At 41.5% G+C, this 14367-nt stretch overlaps 1 protein-coding gene across 5 annotated transcripts in view; it reads right to left on the bottom strand.

Moving 5' to 3' along the window:
* The window catches only part of xkr4 (XK related 4), a 319647-nt gene that overhangs the window by 32644 nt on the left and 272636 nt on the right, over positions 1-14367 (bottom strand). The window contains exon 3 of one of the 5 annotated variants that reach the window (XM_072257437.1): positions 5308-5324. The exons of the other annotated variants lie outside the window; for them this stretch is intronic. Coding sequence (XP_072113538.1) covers positions 5308-5324 — 17 coding nt within the window. The remainder of the gene's footprint in view (positions 1-5307; positions 5325-14367) is intronic. 5 annotated transcript variants of the gene reach the window in all.

The following is a 14367-nucleotide window of genomic DNA, read 5'->3' on the forward strand; positions in this document are numbered from 1 at the left end:
GAAGAAATACTAAGATTAATATAAAAACAGAAATCTTGCAAGTATCAAGATAATAGAGTTTCTGCTCCTGATTTGTGAGGAGATTTGTAAAATGGTGATACAATTACTTCCAGAGGAAATTAGGGTAGGTTGTGAAAACTGTTGTTGGATCTAACTGTTTAATTTTTAGATTGGACTGCTTAATAGATATTTTCTTGGCAGTTTAATAATTAAATGTCTGGTTTTATTCTATATAATTACTTATATAAAAGTAACTGCTTGCTACGCTTCCTCGTGGTAATAGTATATATACATGCAAGTTTAATGTGCCTTTAGAAGCTATACAAAGTATAAATATCAGGAAAGCTCTGGAAGCTTCATTGCACTGTGTTATTTGAATAAGTGTGGCCATAAGTACGGATATGTACTGACTATAAAGGGAACATATGTATAGGATGGAAAGTTATTGAATGGTTTATTGTATATAATTTTATTTTTGAATAAAGTATATTAAAGAAAAATCTTATTGGTTAACTCTTATCTACAAATTTGAATGGAATTTTCCTTATCGTTGTAGTGTAAAAAATAGCTGACCATCTTTAATCTTAGCTTTCCCTTCACTTAGTAGACCTCCATCATAGTCTGTTTCAATTTCTCTGTCCTATCAATGCTCAATAAGATCATAAAGCCTCAAGTTTTGTGCCTCTTTCCTGACTACTAAAAAACACTGGATTAAAATACCAAAACCCAACAAGTTGCATAGTTAGCAGTGTTTTGAAGTTAAGGACTCAAATCATTCAGAGTGGAATTTTTAACACATAACAAAAGGGGTAAGAACTTCCTGTGTTGTCTAGTGAAACACTAGTTCTGGCTTTGGATATCTGATGGAAATTAGGATTGAGGACTGGTGCATTGCTATTTAAAGAGTAAACAGGTGGAAAAATATTGGTTGTAATCCATTCGGTTGCAGGACAACCTATTTTGCCTGTATGGCAATACATTGGTATCTACTAAAAATACTGGCTGTGCAATCCTTTAATTTGATTGCGGGATGTCCCAATGGTTGCAAGATGATCTAACTATTGGTCGGAGGATGACCCAATGGATGCAATCTATTAATATTTCAAGATCATGTTCAAAATAATATAAAGTACGTACAAATTAAGATAGAGTCGAAACAGTAGCCAAAGTCGTGAAACCCACTAAGAACTCTCACCTGAATAAAACATCTCAGTTTCGGTAAAATTAATAAAAATGTCTGGATGTAAAATACCAACAACATTAAGTTTATTATGATCCAGTAAATTCCTGAAAATGGCTACTATTGACTTAGAGTTAAGAATGCATAGGTGGCTTGTTTGAATGTACAAGCAATTTGAAAGAGTTAATGGGACGAGTAGAGACTTTTATTTATTGATAGGAATAGAAAATTTGTGAAAAGCTACAAAAACAGCATGATAATGGCAGTAAAAAAAGCCTAAAGAGCAAATCTTTGCATTAACTGAATGAGCGATAAAACAACATGATAAAATCTATGCACAATGTATGGAGTTTCAAGGCAAACTGAAACAACATTGAAAAGTGCAGCCACAACTTCAGTTGGGCAGTCCTGCTAGTGACATTTCGAGTGACCCTGCCACTGATGCTGATGCTCTACCTGGGGAATACTTACTTCTGGTACTGCTCCCCAGGAAACAAAGACCACATTGAACACTCTCCAGAAACAGCGACGCCATCTGAACTCTGAAGTATTACAGCCAACTTTGGACAGTCTCCTAAGACATCAACACCATCTGAACTCCAAATAATTACAAGATGGACATGACATGGACTCTACAGTGCCCCCTGGTGACTCAAGTGAGGATGACAATAGTGAAACAAGATTTTCTTGGTCCAATAAAGACTGAAGGAGTGAAGACAAACAGGACTGAAGATGAAACCATTGCTAATCAGTGTATTATCAAGCTAGTGGCAGAACATCAACTATTGCTCAACCATTCAATGATCTGCAGAAGGACAGGAAGTACTCAGACGACCACGTGACTTTTAATGAAAGCATTTCAAACTTTAAAGGTGACATTGTGTACTGCACCTGCAGTAAGTATCCATGATACAGGTAAACCCTGTATGTCAACGAGAAACATATGATGGCAGTCTTCGCTCAAGAACATGAAGACCTACAATGTCCTGCTGTTTATTACTCTGCCGAAGGCCTGTACACTCAGATCTCCTCAAAGTTTGAGAAATGGTTGTTCCTGGAGCTGACGTGCTGGCATCAGGAAGCATGGCTCCTAGTACCTATGTGCGGCAGGCAGAACTTGAAGCTTGTAAGTGGCAGATGGAAGATCAGCTAATCTCTATCAAGAGCCTTGATATGCTTTGGGAGTTGTTCATGATTTTGGAAACTTATGGAGACAAAGAGATTTTGTATGGCTTTAGGAACCCCAGTCAGGAATGGCCAACTGGTATAAGGTCTTATGGATTTAATACAACTGCAATCAGGAGTTGCTGTATTAAAATGTAAAAGCCACTGCAAAGTGCTTACAATAGAAAGCTGTGGAAATGCATTCACAGCTGAAATCACACAAAGGGCAGCACAGGAAGGAGTAAAAGAAATAAAAGTACCTAGAACATATGCAGTGAACTCAACACCTGGAATTATGAAAATGAAGTTGAACTTAATATCACAGATGAACATACAAGATAATCTGGCACAGCAGATGCACTCCCTAGGACACATTGGAGTTCAAATGATGATAGACAATTTCTCCCAATGGTGGTGGAATCTGAAGTTCAGGGTAAAAGCTTGACAAATGCTTGAAAGATGCATGACAGGCCAGAAAACAAATCCTGGAGCAGCAGAAAAGCTACCACAATTAAGTGTTCCCTTGTCCATTTTTATACTTACAAGTGGACTACATTTCTTTACCAAAGTGTCAAGGATACTCAGATGTACTGGTAATAGTGGACAAGTTTTCAAGGTGGTTGGAAGCTACTTCCGAAAAGAAAACCACTGCCACACACAGCAAGAAACTTTGATCAAGGACTACATTCCTAGATAGGGAATGCCATGTCACATCAACTCTGACCAAGGAACACATCTCACTGAGGTTGCTTGACAAGAATTATGTCAATGTATGAACATCGCCCAGAGTCATTAGGACAAGTTGAATGAATGAATGGAATCATCAAACAACAATTAAGTTTCATGAAGAAGGTGTACCATGACCTTCGGCTCTCCCTACGGTCTTAAGTGGCATCAACTAAACTATTATAAGTCCATTTGAGGAGGTAAATGGGGCATCCTATGTCACTACCAGGAATACTCGATCTAGGAGAGGCTGTTATACACATTACGACAAACAGTGTAGTTAAGTATTGTGTGAAATTAACCCAAACTCCAAGTTTGCTTCTCAACAGGACCTGGACTGATCCAACAGAAGGAGGACACACACTGGTTCCCGGTCAGTGGGTCAAGATTAAGAAATCATATAAAGATCCACTACGTACTCATTGGGTAAATTAGAATCAGAACCAGAATCAGGTTTATTATCCCCGGCATGTGGCGTGAAATTTGTTAACTTAGCAGCAGCAGTTCAATGCAATACATAATATAGAAGAGAAAAATAAATACATCAATTACAGTAAATGTATATTGAAGACTAAAACTAGTGCAAAAACAGAAATAATATATATTGAAAAAGTGAGGTAGTGTTCACAACTCTCTGCAGCTTCTTTCGGTCGTGTGCAGTATCATCCTCGCCCACCCCGCATACCAGACAGTGATGCAGCCTGTCATAACGCTCTCTATGGTACATCTATTGAAGTTCTTGAGTGTTTTTGTTGACATACCAAATCTCTTCAAACTCCTAATGAAGTATAATCGCTGTCTTACCTTCTTTATTGCTGTATCGATATGTTGGGACAATGTTAGGTCCTCAAATATCTTGACACCCAGGAACTTGAAATTGCTCACTCTCTCCACTTCTGATCACTTTGTCTGAATTGGTATGTGTTCCTTCATCTTACATTCCTGCAGTCTACAATCAGCTCTTTCATCTTACTGATGCTGAGTGCAAGGTTGTTACTGCGACGCCACTCCACTATTTGGCATATCTTGCTCCTAAATGCCCGCTCGCCTCGATCTAAGATTCTACCAACAATGGTCGTATCATCAGCAAATTTATTGATGGTATTTGAGCTATGCCTAGCCACACAGTAATGTGTATATAGAGAGTAGAGCAGTGGGCTATACACACACTCCTGAGGTGCACCAGTGTTGATCGTCAGCGAGGAGGAGATATTATCACCAATCTACACAGATTATGGTCTTCCGGTTAGGAAGTCGAAGATCCAATTGCAGAGGGAGGTACAGAGGCCCAGGTTCTGTAACTTCTCAATCAGGATTGTGGAAATGATGGTGTTAAATGCTGAGCTATAGTCGATGAACAGCATCCTGACATAGGTGCTTGCATTGTCCGGGTGGTCTAAGACCGTGTGAAGAGCCATTGAGATTGCATCTGCTGTTGACCTATTGTGCTGACAGACAAAATGCAGTGGGTCCAAGTTCTTACTGAGGCAGCATAACCAACCTCTCAAAGCATTTCATCACTGTAGATGTGAGCACCACTGGGCAATAGTCATTAAGGCAGCTCACATTATTCTTCTAAGGCACTGGTCTTTTTGAAGAAGGTGGGAACTTCTGCCCTTAGCAGTGAGAGGTTGAAAATATTCCTTGAAAACCCCTGCCAGGTGGTTGGCACAAGTTTTCGGAGCTTTACCAGGTACTCCATCGGGGCCTTCCGTCTTGTGAGGGTTCACCCTCTTAAAGACAGCCTAACATCGGCTTCCGAGACAGAGATCAGAGGGTCACTGGGTGCAGCAGGGATCTTCCCAGCTGTAGATATATTCTCCCTTTCCAAGTAGGCATAGAAGGTGCTGAGTTCATCTGGTAGTGAAGCATCGCTGCCATTTATGTTATTGGGTTTTGCTTTGTAGGAAGCAATGTCTTGCAAGCCCTGCCAATGTGTGGCAGGGTTTGCAAGATATTAACCACCTTATCAAGTGTGGTTAGTTACCAACTTGGTACTGAATGTGGAAATGTGGAAGATGAAAATAGTTGGATCTATGCCAGCGAATGCAAGCGAGCTAAAGTGGTACCCGACAAGAACAACAAGCACTGTGCTTAATGTGCTAGTAATCTCTTGATCCAGTGCCTACAAGCAAGTTGATAATTACTAGATATTAAGCAGTTTTTTTTCCCCTAATATTTGTTGTTGTATTTTTACCAATTGTCCCAGTTGAGATGACTCATAACATATACCTGACAACGTCACATGAATTTTCTTATCATAAACAGAAGAGATTCTGCAAATGCTGGAAATCCGGGGCAATACACACAAAATGCTGGAGGAACTCAGAAGATCAGGCAGCATCTATGGAAATAAATAAACAGTCAATATTTCATGGGGGGAGGAGAAGGAGAAAGATGGTAGGTGAATCTAGGTTGGGGGGACAGGTAAAGGACTGGAGGAGTTGGAATGTGATGGTGAGGAGAGTTGACCGTGGGAGGAAGGGAAGGAGGAGGGGCACCAGGGTGAGGTGATAGGCAGGTGACGAGAAGAGTGGGCATGGGACCTGGAATTAACAAGCTGGGCCACAGGGAAATCCTACTTTTTGCATATGGAACAAAGCGGCCTCCCAATCTACAATGTGTCTCACTAATATAGAGGAGGCCATACTGGGAGCATGGGACACAGTAGAATACCCCAACAGATTCGCGGGCAAAGTATTGCCTCACCTGGAAGGACTGTTTGGGGCCCTCAATAGAGGTGAGGGAGGAGGTGAGTGGACAGGTGTAGCACTTCATCTGCTTGCAGGGATAAGTGCCAGGAGGGAGATTAGTGGGGAGGGACGAATGGACAAGGGAATGAGAAAGGGAGCAATCCCTGCAGAAAGCAGAAAATGGGAGGGGGAGCCTATTTTTATCTTCTACTTTCAATGCTGAGTTGGATTTGGAAAGTAGACAGTGGCGGGGTCTCATTGAAGATGGCAGAAGTTGTGTTGGATATGGATGCTCATAGGCTGTTAGGTGAGGACATTGAAACCCTATCCCTGTAAAGGCAGCGGGAAGATGGGGTGAGCACAGATGTCTGGGAAGTGCAGGAGATGCGGGAGAGGACAAGAGAAACCCTATCCCTGTTAAGGAGGCGGGAACATGGTGTGAGCACGGATATCTGAGAAATGGAGGAGATGCGGGTGAGGGCAGCGTCAATGGTAGAGGAAGGGAAACACCTTTCTTTTGAAGAAGGATATTCTGGAAATGAAAGCCTCTTCTGGTGAACATATGCATTGGAGGCGAAGGAACAGAGAAGGGGGAATGGCATTTTACAGGAGATAAGATGGGAAGAGGTATAGAGAAGATAGCTGTGGGAATCCAGAGCAAAACACGCAAAATGCTGGAGGAATTCAGCAGGTCAGGCAGCAGTCCTGAAGAAAGGTGTCGGCCCAAAACGTCCACAGTTTGTTCATTTCCTTGGATGCTGACTAACCTGCTGAGTTCCTCCAGCATTTTGTGTCTGTTGCTTTGGATTTCCAGCACCTGCAGACTTTCTCATGTCTATTCCTTAGTACAGTAGTATGAGATAATAAATTTCTCAGTGAATTAGGTGAGTTGCAAGAGGGCTTCAGAATCGGGATCCTGCTGCATATGAGGGAGTTTAAGAACTGAGATCTCACTGCACTGAGGGACCCAGTGTGCTTGTGCAGCCAGATACCAAACTACCGGCAATTCCCATGAATGAGAATGCAGATTACTCAATTGTACTGCTGTATATTTACATCTTAGCCATTCTCCTTTCTCCCCCCGTATTCTTCCTGTTTAGCTGAAAACTTACAGCATTTCTTGGTTTGCTCCATTTTTGTGTTGTTAGCATTTTGAAGAAGCTGCATCAAATGCAGGAAAACGGGTGAACAATGGCTCACTTGTGATCTCTGTCATTGTTCAACATGCTGCCAAAGTGTGTTTGTATACACATATAGAAGAGCAAAATGCAAGAAGCATACAAGAAAACCACCAAGATCAACAAAAAAACAGCATCTGCATGTGTCACTGGCTTTTGAAAGTAGGAAACAAAACTGGAATAATATTTTCAATTGGAGAGCATTCCCAGTTCCCATTTTGATAGATTAAGATCCCAATTTTAATTTATTAATGAAGTCAAATTTGATAAGCAATGATCTATCAAGAGAGTCACCACCACACAGTATGTCAGTGGTTAAACTCACCGTTTTCTGGTTAAATGCTTAAATCAATGAGATGCAGACAGAGAGGGCAGGAAAAAGCATTACATCATTGCTTGAGTTCACAGCTGACTGTACAGCGTATTTATCTGCATTCTGTTTTCCAGACCCCTGGTGAACAATTCATACGCAGGACAAAGATAAATTGTCCAAATGCAGCCCAAACATTTTGAACAACCTGCAACAGTCAACTATCAGTTGATAATTAATGTACTTCACAAAACAACAATTAAGATCTTTTATTCTACTCTTCCATGAATGAATACGACATGATTCTAACAATGTATTCATTCAATTAAAATGCATTCATTTCTTCCTCTCATATAGAAACAAGAAAAAATTGCAATTGTTAAGCAGAGCACGAAGAATCATCCTTCATCAGACTGCTTCTTATGCATCTCTGTGTGGTGTTTTGTGCTGATTCAGCAGCGAACAAATTAGGCCATCCCTGGCACTTACAACAGCAGGTGCCCATCAGAAATAAGAGGTGCAATGATACCACATTTCTCTCTGAAATGGGAACCTGCACATGCCTTTGATTTCCTGCAGATCCTTTAGTCTACTCAGAGTCAGTTCAAGTGAGACTGACATGTAGGGTAATATCCAACTATATTTTCTGAAGATTCCTGTTCCTTTGGTACCTGTTAAATGCAGAGAAGAGAAGTACAACCTGACAAAAACAGCAATTATTATTTTAAGAATGCTACATAATACTTAGGCTAATATTTAAATTTTCTGTACAAATTCTTAACTGGAGAAGTTCACCGTGTCCAGTATTATCTGTGTGTGAATCGTTTCCGGCAAGATGGCACCAGCGAACAATACGACTAATGGCCACGTCCTGCAGAGAGTTCATGAAACAACTTCTGCTTCTCCATTAAAATATACTTCTCTTTTAAATATACTCCTACTACTAATCTGTGTGTGATTGGAGCCAGAAATTTACATGTTGATAGTGTATTTTCGGGTCAACCGAGTGATCTGTAATTTTTACTCTCTCTGAGGGAATTTGGCGTGGCTAAGAACGGTGTGTGCGGCCTAATAGCGCAAACCCATGATTGGCTCTATTTTTCGTTGATCTCGCCAATTAGAGCATCAAGTAAGATTGAAATCAATGAGAGCAGAAATCAAGCAGGTGGTCAGCACAGTCTGCCTGCGTTTGACCAGTCTCCCTCCCCTTCTCGCTTGCTGCAGCTGGGGGAACGTGCAGGATTCTTGGGTCTTGGACCAGGTTCGATCAGCGTGGTTTGTGGATTGGAATCGTGTTTGGAGGACTCTGTAGTTCATATTAAACGTGTTTCTGGTTACTCATTTTTTATTATTTTATGCGATTTTGATCGGGGCAGACAGGCGTGATAGTGGCTTGCAGTCAATGAATGATGCAAAGCTAAAGTGAACTGTACTGTACTGTCCTAGACTGTTTCAGGACTCTATGGTTTGCCGCTTAATGTTCTGTGTGTAATTCACTTGTTTTTTGCTGTTTGCACGATTTGTTCTTTTTTTGCACATTGGGTGTTTTATGTTTTCTTTGAACAGGTTCCATGGTGTTTCATTGTTTCATGACTGCAGGAAGACGAATCTCAGGGTTGTATTCTGTATGCATACTTTGATAATAAATATACTTTGTAATGCAGAGTTTTGAACACCTGCATGTTTTTGTGTCCAGTTTCAATTATTTTTGCAAACCAGTGAGATACTTCTGGGATTCATTTGAATAAATACATATACTGTACGCAGAGAGGAAGTTTTGGAGAATTCATTGTAAATTTCTCTAAACATGAAATATGGGTGGTATTCAAAAATAAATCTTTTTCAAATTTAGCATCTTTTAGGTCAGGAAGAAAAATTACACAACAGATGGGAAATCTTCAGATTTCCTCACAAGCAAACTATGTGCCTGCCACCTTGTTGGTAAACAACTAAATTGTACACTTCCTTTAAGTGTACAAATGCACATGGCATTGCGCAGTAGGCTCAAAGCAGAGAAAGCTTAAAGAAAAATTGCAGTGACGTCAATTTTCAGGAAATGCAACTTGCCAATGAAAGCAAATTGATACATGAGATAACAAATCTTAAATTATCCGTTGCTCATATTAACCAGAAATATATATATATAATACAAAAAAAATTGCTCAACCATATGCCAAAAGAGTTTACTCTGAGAACTGCAAACCAACTGCAATGGACTAAAAATAATCTTTTTAAAATTCCTGTGAGCCATCAGCCTAACTATCTACCAAAGCAGATACTGCTAGACAGTTTAATAAATTAGAACAAATATTAAAACCAGGGCAAAGAAACCACACTAGTGCCTTTGTTTTCTCAGAAGGCTAATGAAATTCACTCTAAGGGAAAGGGATTTCAATTTACTTCACTTGAAAAATTATTTTTAATTGAAAAATTAAGCAATTGATGATGTATTTTCAAAAGACATTTGCTGTCAGCACATTAAAAGCTCCAATGAGTTAAGAGACAGAAATCTGAGTACTAGAATAATTGGTTCAGTTTTGGATTAGCGGGCCATTTCTTGTGGGGTTCCATGAGGATCGTTGGCCTAGACTATTTTCAAGTAATGTTAATGACTTATCTGAGGCAATAGGATGTAAGATGCTGATGACACAATGCCTTATGAGAAAATGAGGTGAGGATGGAGAAAGTCTATGAAGCCATAAGGAAAGGTGGTGAATAGGCATGAATGAGACGAACAAGATACAAAGTGCAGAAATGTAAGGTCTGTTCACTTTCATTTGAATTTTTTAAAATAATGAGAAACTAATAAACGTTGATGTACCAAAAGCTAGTGTATTTGCAACATAGAAAGTGGACGTGAAATCGAGGGCCAGTAACAATGTTTCTGCAGGGCCACACAGCCTACCCCTGATTCTTACATATGGGATTCTATTTTATATCACAAGAGGTTTGAACTTCTTTCCATTGACATCGCTGTTCTCAGAAATGAGCAATAATTTGGCAAAAGGATGAATAATGAATGGAAAATATCTACTGGTTGATTTTGGCAGAACAAAAAAGAATAAAGGTGCAGTAATACCTGATAATCCAACATCCTTGGGACTATGGTAGTGCTAGACATACAGATATTTTAGACTATTGGATATTAATATACCGACACACTTACCATTTCAAATTTTTTGGGTATTTATTACATACATACCAGTAAAATAACTTCTTTTGGCCTTGACCTGACAGCCCTCCGGACCCCCATTTCCAACTGAATACCACTCTTACACTCTAGAGCCTGGCTCATATTCAGAACTAATTAGGAATCGCCAGGACTTCTAATAATCAGATACTAAATTATCGGAGTTTCACTGGCAACATCTAAACCAGCGGTCCCCAACCACCAGGCCGCAGACCGGTACCGGGCCGCAAAGCATGTGCTACTGGGCCGCGAGGAGGCGATATGATTTGGCGATATGAGTCAGCTGCACCTTTCTTCATTCTCTGTCACGCCCTGTTGAGCTTCAACGCACGCAAGGTTATTGCCCGCGCATCATCTATGTCAGCGCAGGAAGGAGATCAACTCCTCGAGCTTGCAAATGACGGCGGGCTGAAAAGTATGCTTGACATAACATCTCTGCCAGCATCCTGGATCAAAATCAAGGCTGAATATCCTGAGATAGCCACAAAAGCACTGAAAACGTTGCTTCCATTTCCAACCTATCTCTGCAATGAACGCAACGAAAACTAAATCGCGGAATAGACTGGACATAAGGAACCCCCTTCGAGTATCGCTGTCTCCCATCACCCCTCGATGGGACCGTCTTGATGCAGGAAAACAAGCCCAGGACTCCCACTGATTCAATGATATTGGTGTGTTGCAATGATTTTATATGTTCATACAGGGAAATTATGTGCTGTGTGTTTAATATCCAAACGTTACTTAAAATGTTATGATGCTATTGACTTAAAAGTGACCATATAACCATATAACAATTACAGCACGGAAACAGGCCATCTCTGTCCTTCTAGTCTGTGCCGAACGCTACTCTCATCTAGTCCCACCGACCTGCACTCAGCCCATAACCCTCCATTCCTTTCCTGTCCCTATACCTATCCAATGTTTCTTTAAATGATAATATCGAACCTGCCTCTACCACTTCTACTGGAAGTTTGTTCAACACTTACTTCAAGCTCCCCTGTAGTCCCCTGATAATTGACTTATCACTATATTCATGCGAGGAAAATGCAAGGGATCTTATTGAAACATATAAGATTATTAAGGGAGTGGACACGCTGGAGGCAGGAAGCATGTTCCCGCTGATGGGTGAGTCCAGAACCAGAGGCCACAGTTTAAGAATAAGGGGTAGGCCATTTAGAACGGAGTTGAGGAAAAACTTTTTCACCCAGAGAGTGGTGGATATATGGAATGCCCTGCCCCAGAAGGCTGTGGAGGCCAAGTCTCTGGATGCTTTCAAGAAAGAGATGGATAGAGCTCTTAAAGATAGCGGAATCAAAGGTTATGGGGATAAGGCAGGAACTGGATACTGATTGTGGATGATCAGCCATGATCACAGTGAATGGCAGTGCTGGCTCGAAGGGCCGAATGGTCTACTCCTGCACCTATTGTCTATTGAAAATATGCGCTATGTGTTTAATATTAAATTCGTTAGATAAACCCTTTCAGAAACGAAATTGAGTGTATTAGCCACTTATCACTGATATTCCGGTCGTGATTAACCCCCCCCCCGAACAAAATCGCCAGAAACGATTTGTAGAAAAAAATCGGCACGTACACACATGCACACTGGTGCCTGCGCAAGGTATCATGGTCATGGTAGTTTTTCTCGGGGTAAACACAACGTATTTGACTGCTACTCTTGTCCGTTGGCAACCCTACACCGCGCCCCCCCCCCCCCGCTCCGCCAGTTGGCCGGTCCGCAAGAATATTTTCAATATTAAACCGGTCCGCAGTGCAAAAAAAGCTGGAGACCCTTGATCTAAACAGTGAGAGGCTGGGAAGCTTTGAGGTGCAGAGGAATCCCAGTGTCCTGGTGTATGTTTCTCATGAGCTAGTGTGTGGGTATAGGAAATCAAACAGAATGCTAGGGGATTTGAATGCAAAAGAGTGGAGCTTGCTCTCAGTGGCAACTTTATGAGGTCCATTTGTATATCTACTAGTTAATCCAATGAGCTAATCATGAGGCAGCAACTCAACACATAAAAGCATTCAGACATGGTCAAGAGGTTCAGTTGCTGTTCAGACCAATCATCAGAATGGGGGGAGAAATGTGATCTAAGTGACTTTGACCATGGAATGATTGTTGGTGCCAGATGGGGTAGTTTGAGTATCTCAGGAACTGCTGGTCTCCTGGGATTTACACGCACAATAGTCTCTAGATTTTACAGAGAATGGTGCAAAATAAAAGAAAGAAAAATCATCCGGTGAGTGGCAGTTTTGTGGATGAAAACATCTTGTTAATGAGAGAAGTCAGCAGAAAATAGCCAAATTGGTTCAAACTAACAGGAAGATGACAGAATTTAAATAACTACCCATTATAATAGTGGTGTGCAGAACAGTATCCCTGAGCGGACAGCACATCAAACCTTGAAGGGGATGGGCTACAGCAGCGGACCCCAACCACCAGGCCGCGGACCGGTACCGGGCCGCAAGGAAACGATATGATTTGGCGATATGAGTCAGCTGCACCTTTCCTCATTCCCTGTCACGCACTGTTGAGCTTGAACGCATGCGAGGTCATTACGTGCGCATCATCCATGTCAGCGCGGGAAGGAGATCAGCTCCTCGAGCTTGCAAATGACGGTGGGTTGAAAAGTATGTTTGACGTAACATCTCTGCCGGCATTCTGGATCACAGTCAAGGCTAAATATCCTGAGATAGCCACGAAAGCACTGAAAACGTTGCTTCCATTTCCAACATATCTCTGCAATGAATGCAACGAAAACTAAATTGCGGAATAGACTGGACATAAGGAACCCCCTTCGAGTATCGCTGTCTCCCACCACCCCTCGATAGGACCATCTTGTTGCAGGGAAACAAGCCCAGGGCTCCCACTGATTCAGCGATATTGGTGTGTTGCAATGATTTTATATGTTCATACGGGGAAAATATGTGCTGTGTGTTTAATATCCAAATGTTACTTAAAATGTTATGATGCTATTGACTTATATAACCATATAATAATTACAGCACGGAAACAGGCCATCTCGGCCCTTCCAGTCTGTGCCGAACGCTACTCTCACCTAATCCCACCGACCCGCACTCAGCCCATAAACCTCCATTCCTTTCCTGTCCATATACCTATCCATTTTTTCTTTAAATGATAATATCGAACCTGCTCCTGCCACTTCTACTGGAAGTTCATTCAATACTTACTTCAAGCTCCCCTGGCCTCCCCTGATAATTGACTTATCACTATATTCATGTGAGGAAAATATGCGCTGTGTGTTTAATGTTAAATTCATTAGATAAACCCTTTTAGAAATGAAATTGAGTGTATTAGCAACTTATCACCTATAATCCGGTCGTGATTAACACCCCTCCCCCCCCCGAACAGAATCGCCGAAAACGATTTGTAGAAAAAAATCGGCACATACACGCATGAGCACTGATGCCCGCGCAAGTCTTCATGGTCATTGTGGTCTTACTTGGGGTAAACAATGTATTTGACTGCTACTCTTGTCCGTTGGCAACCTTACCCCTCCACCCCCCCAACCCCCCGGTTGGCCAGTCCGCAAGGATATTGTCAATATTAAACTGGTCCGCAGTGCAAAAAAAGTTGGGGATCCCTGGGCTACAGCAGCAGAAGGCCACGAACATACACTCAGTGGCCACTTTATTAGGTACAGGAGGTAGCTAAGGAAGTGGCCATTGGGAGTATATTCAGCTATATAGGGCATTGTGGATGTGAGCAGTATTGGTTTTCCTTTTTGAGGAGGAATGGAATTGCATAGGAGGGTTTACTTGGCTAATATCTGGAATAGGTAATCTTTCCCATAAGGGAAGGCTGGTGTATTTAGGTTTGTGCTGCTGGAGTTTCAAAGGGTGAGAAGGGAGCTGATGGCGTCTGGAAGAGTCCTGAGGGAGTGCATGTCAAGAGAATAATT

This window comes from Mobula birostris, chromosome 1, assembly GCF_030028105.1.
Source record: "Mobula birostris isolate sMobBir1 chromosome 1, sMobBir1.hap1, whole genome shotgun sequence".
Taxonomy (NCBI): Eukaryota; Metazoa; Chordata; class Chondrichthyes; order Myliobatiformes; family Myliobatidae; genus Mobula; species Mobula birostris.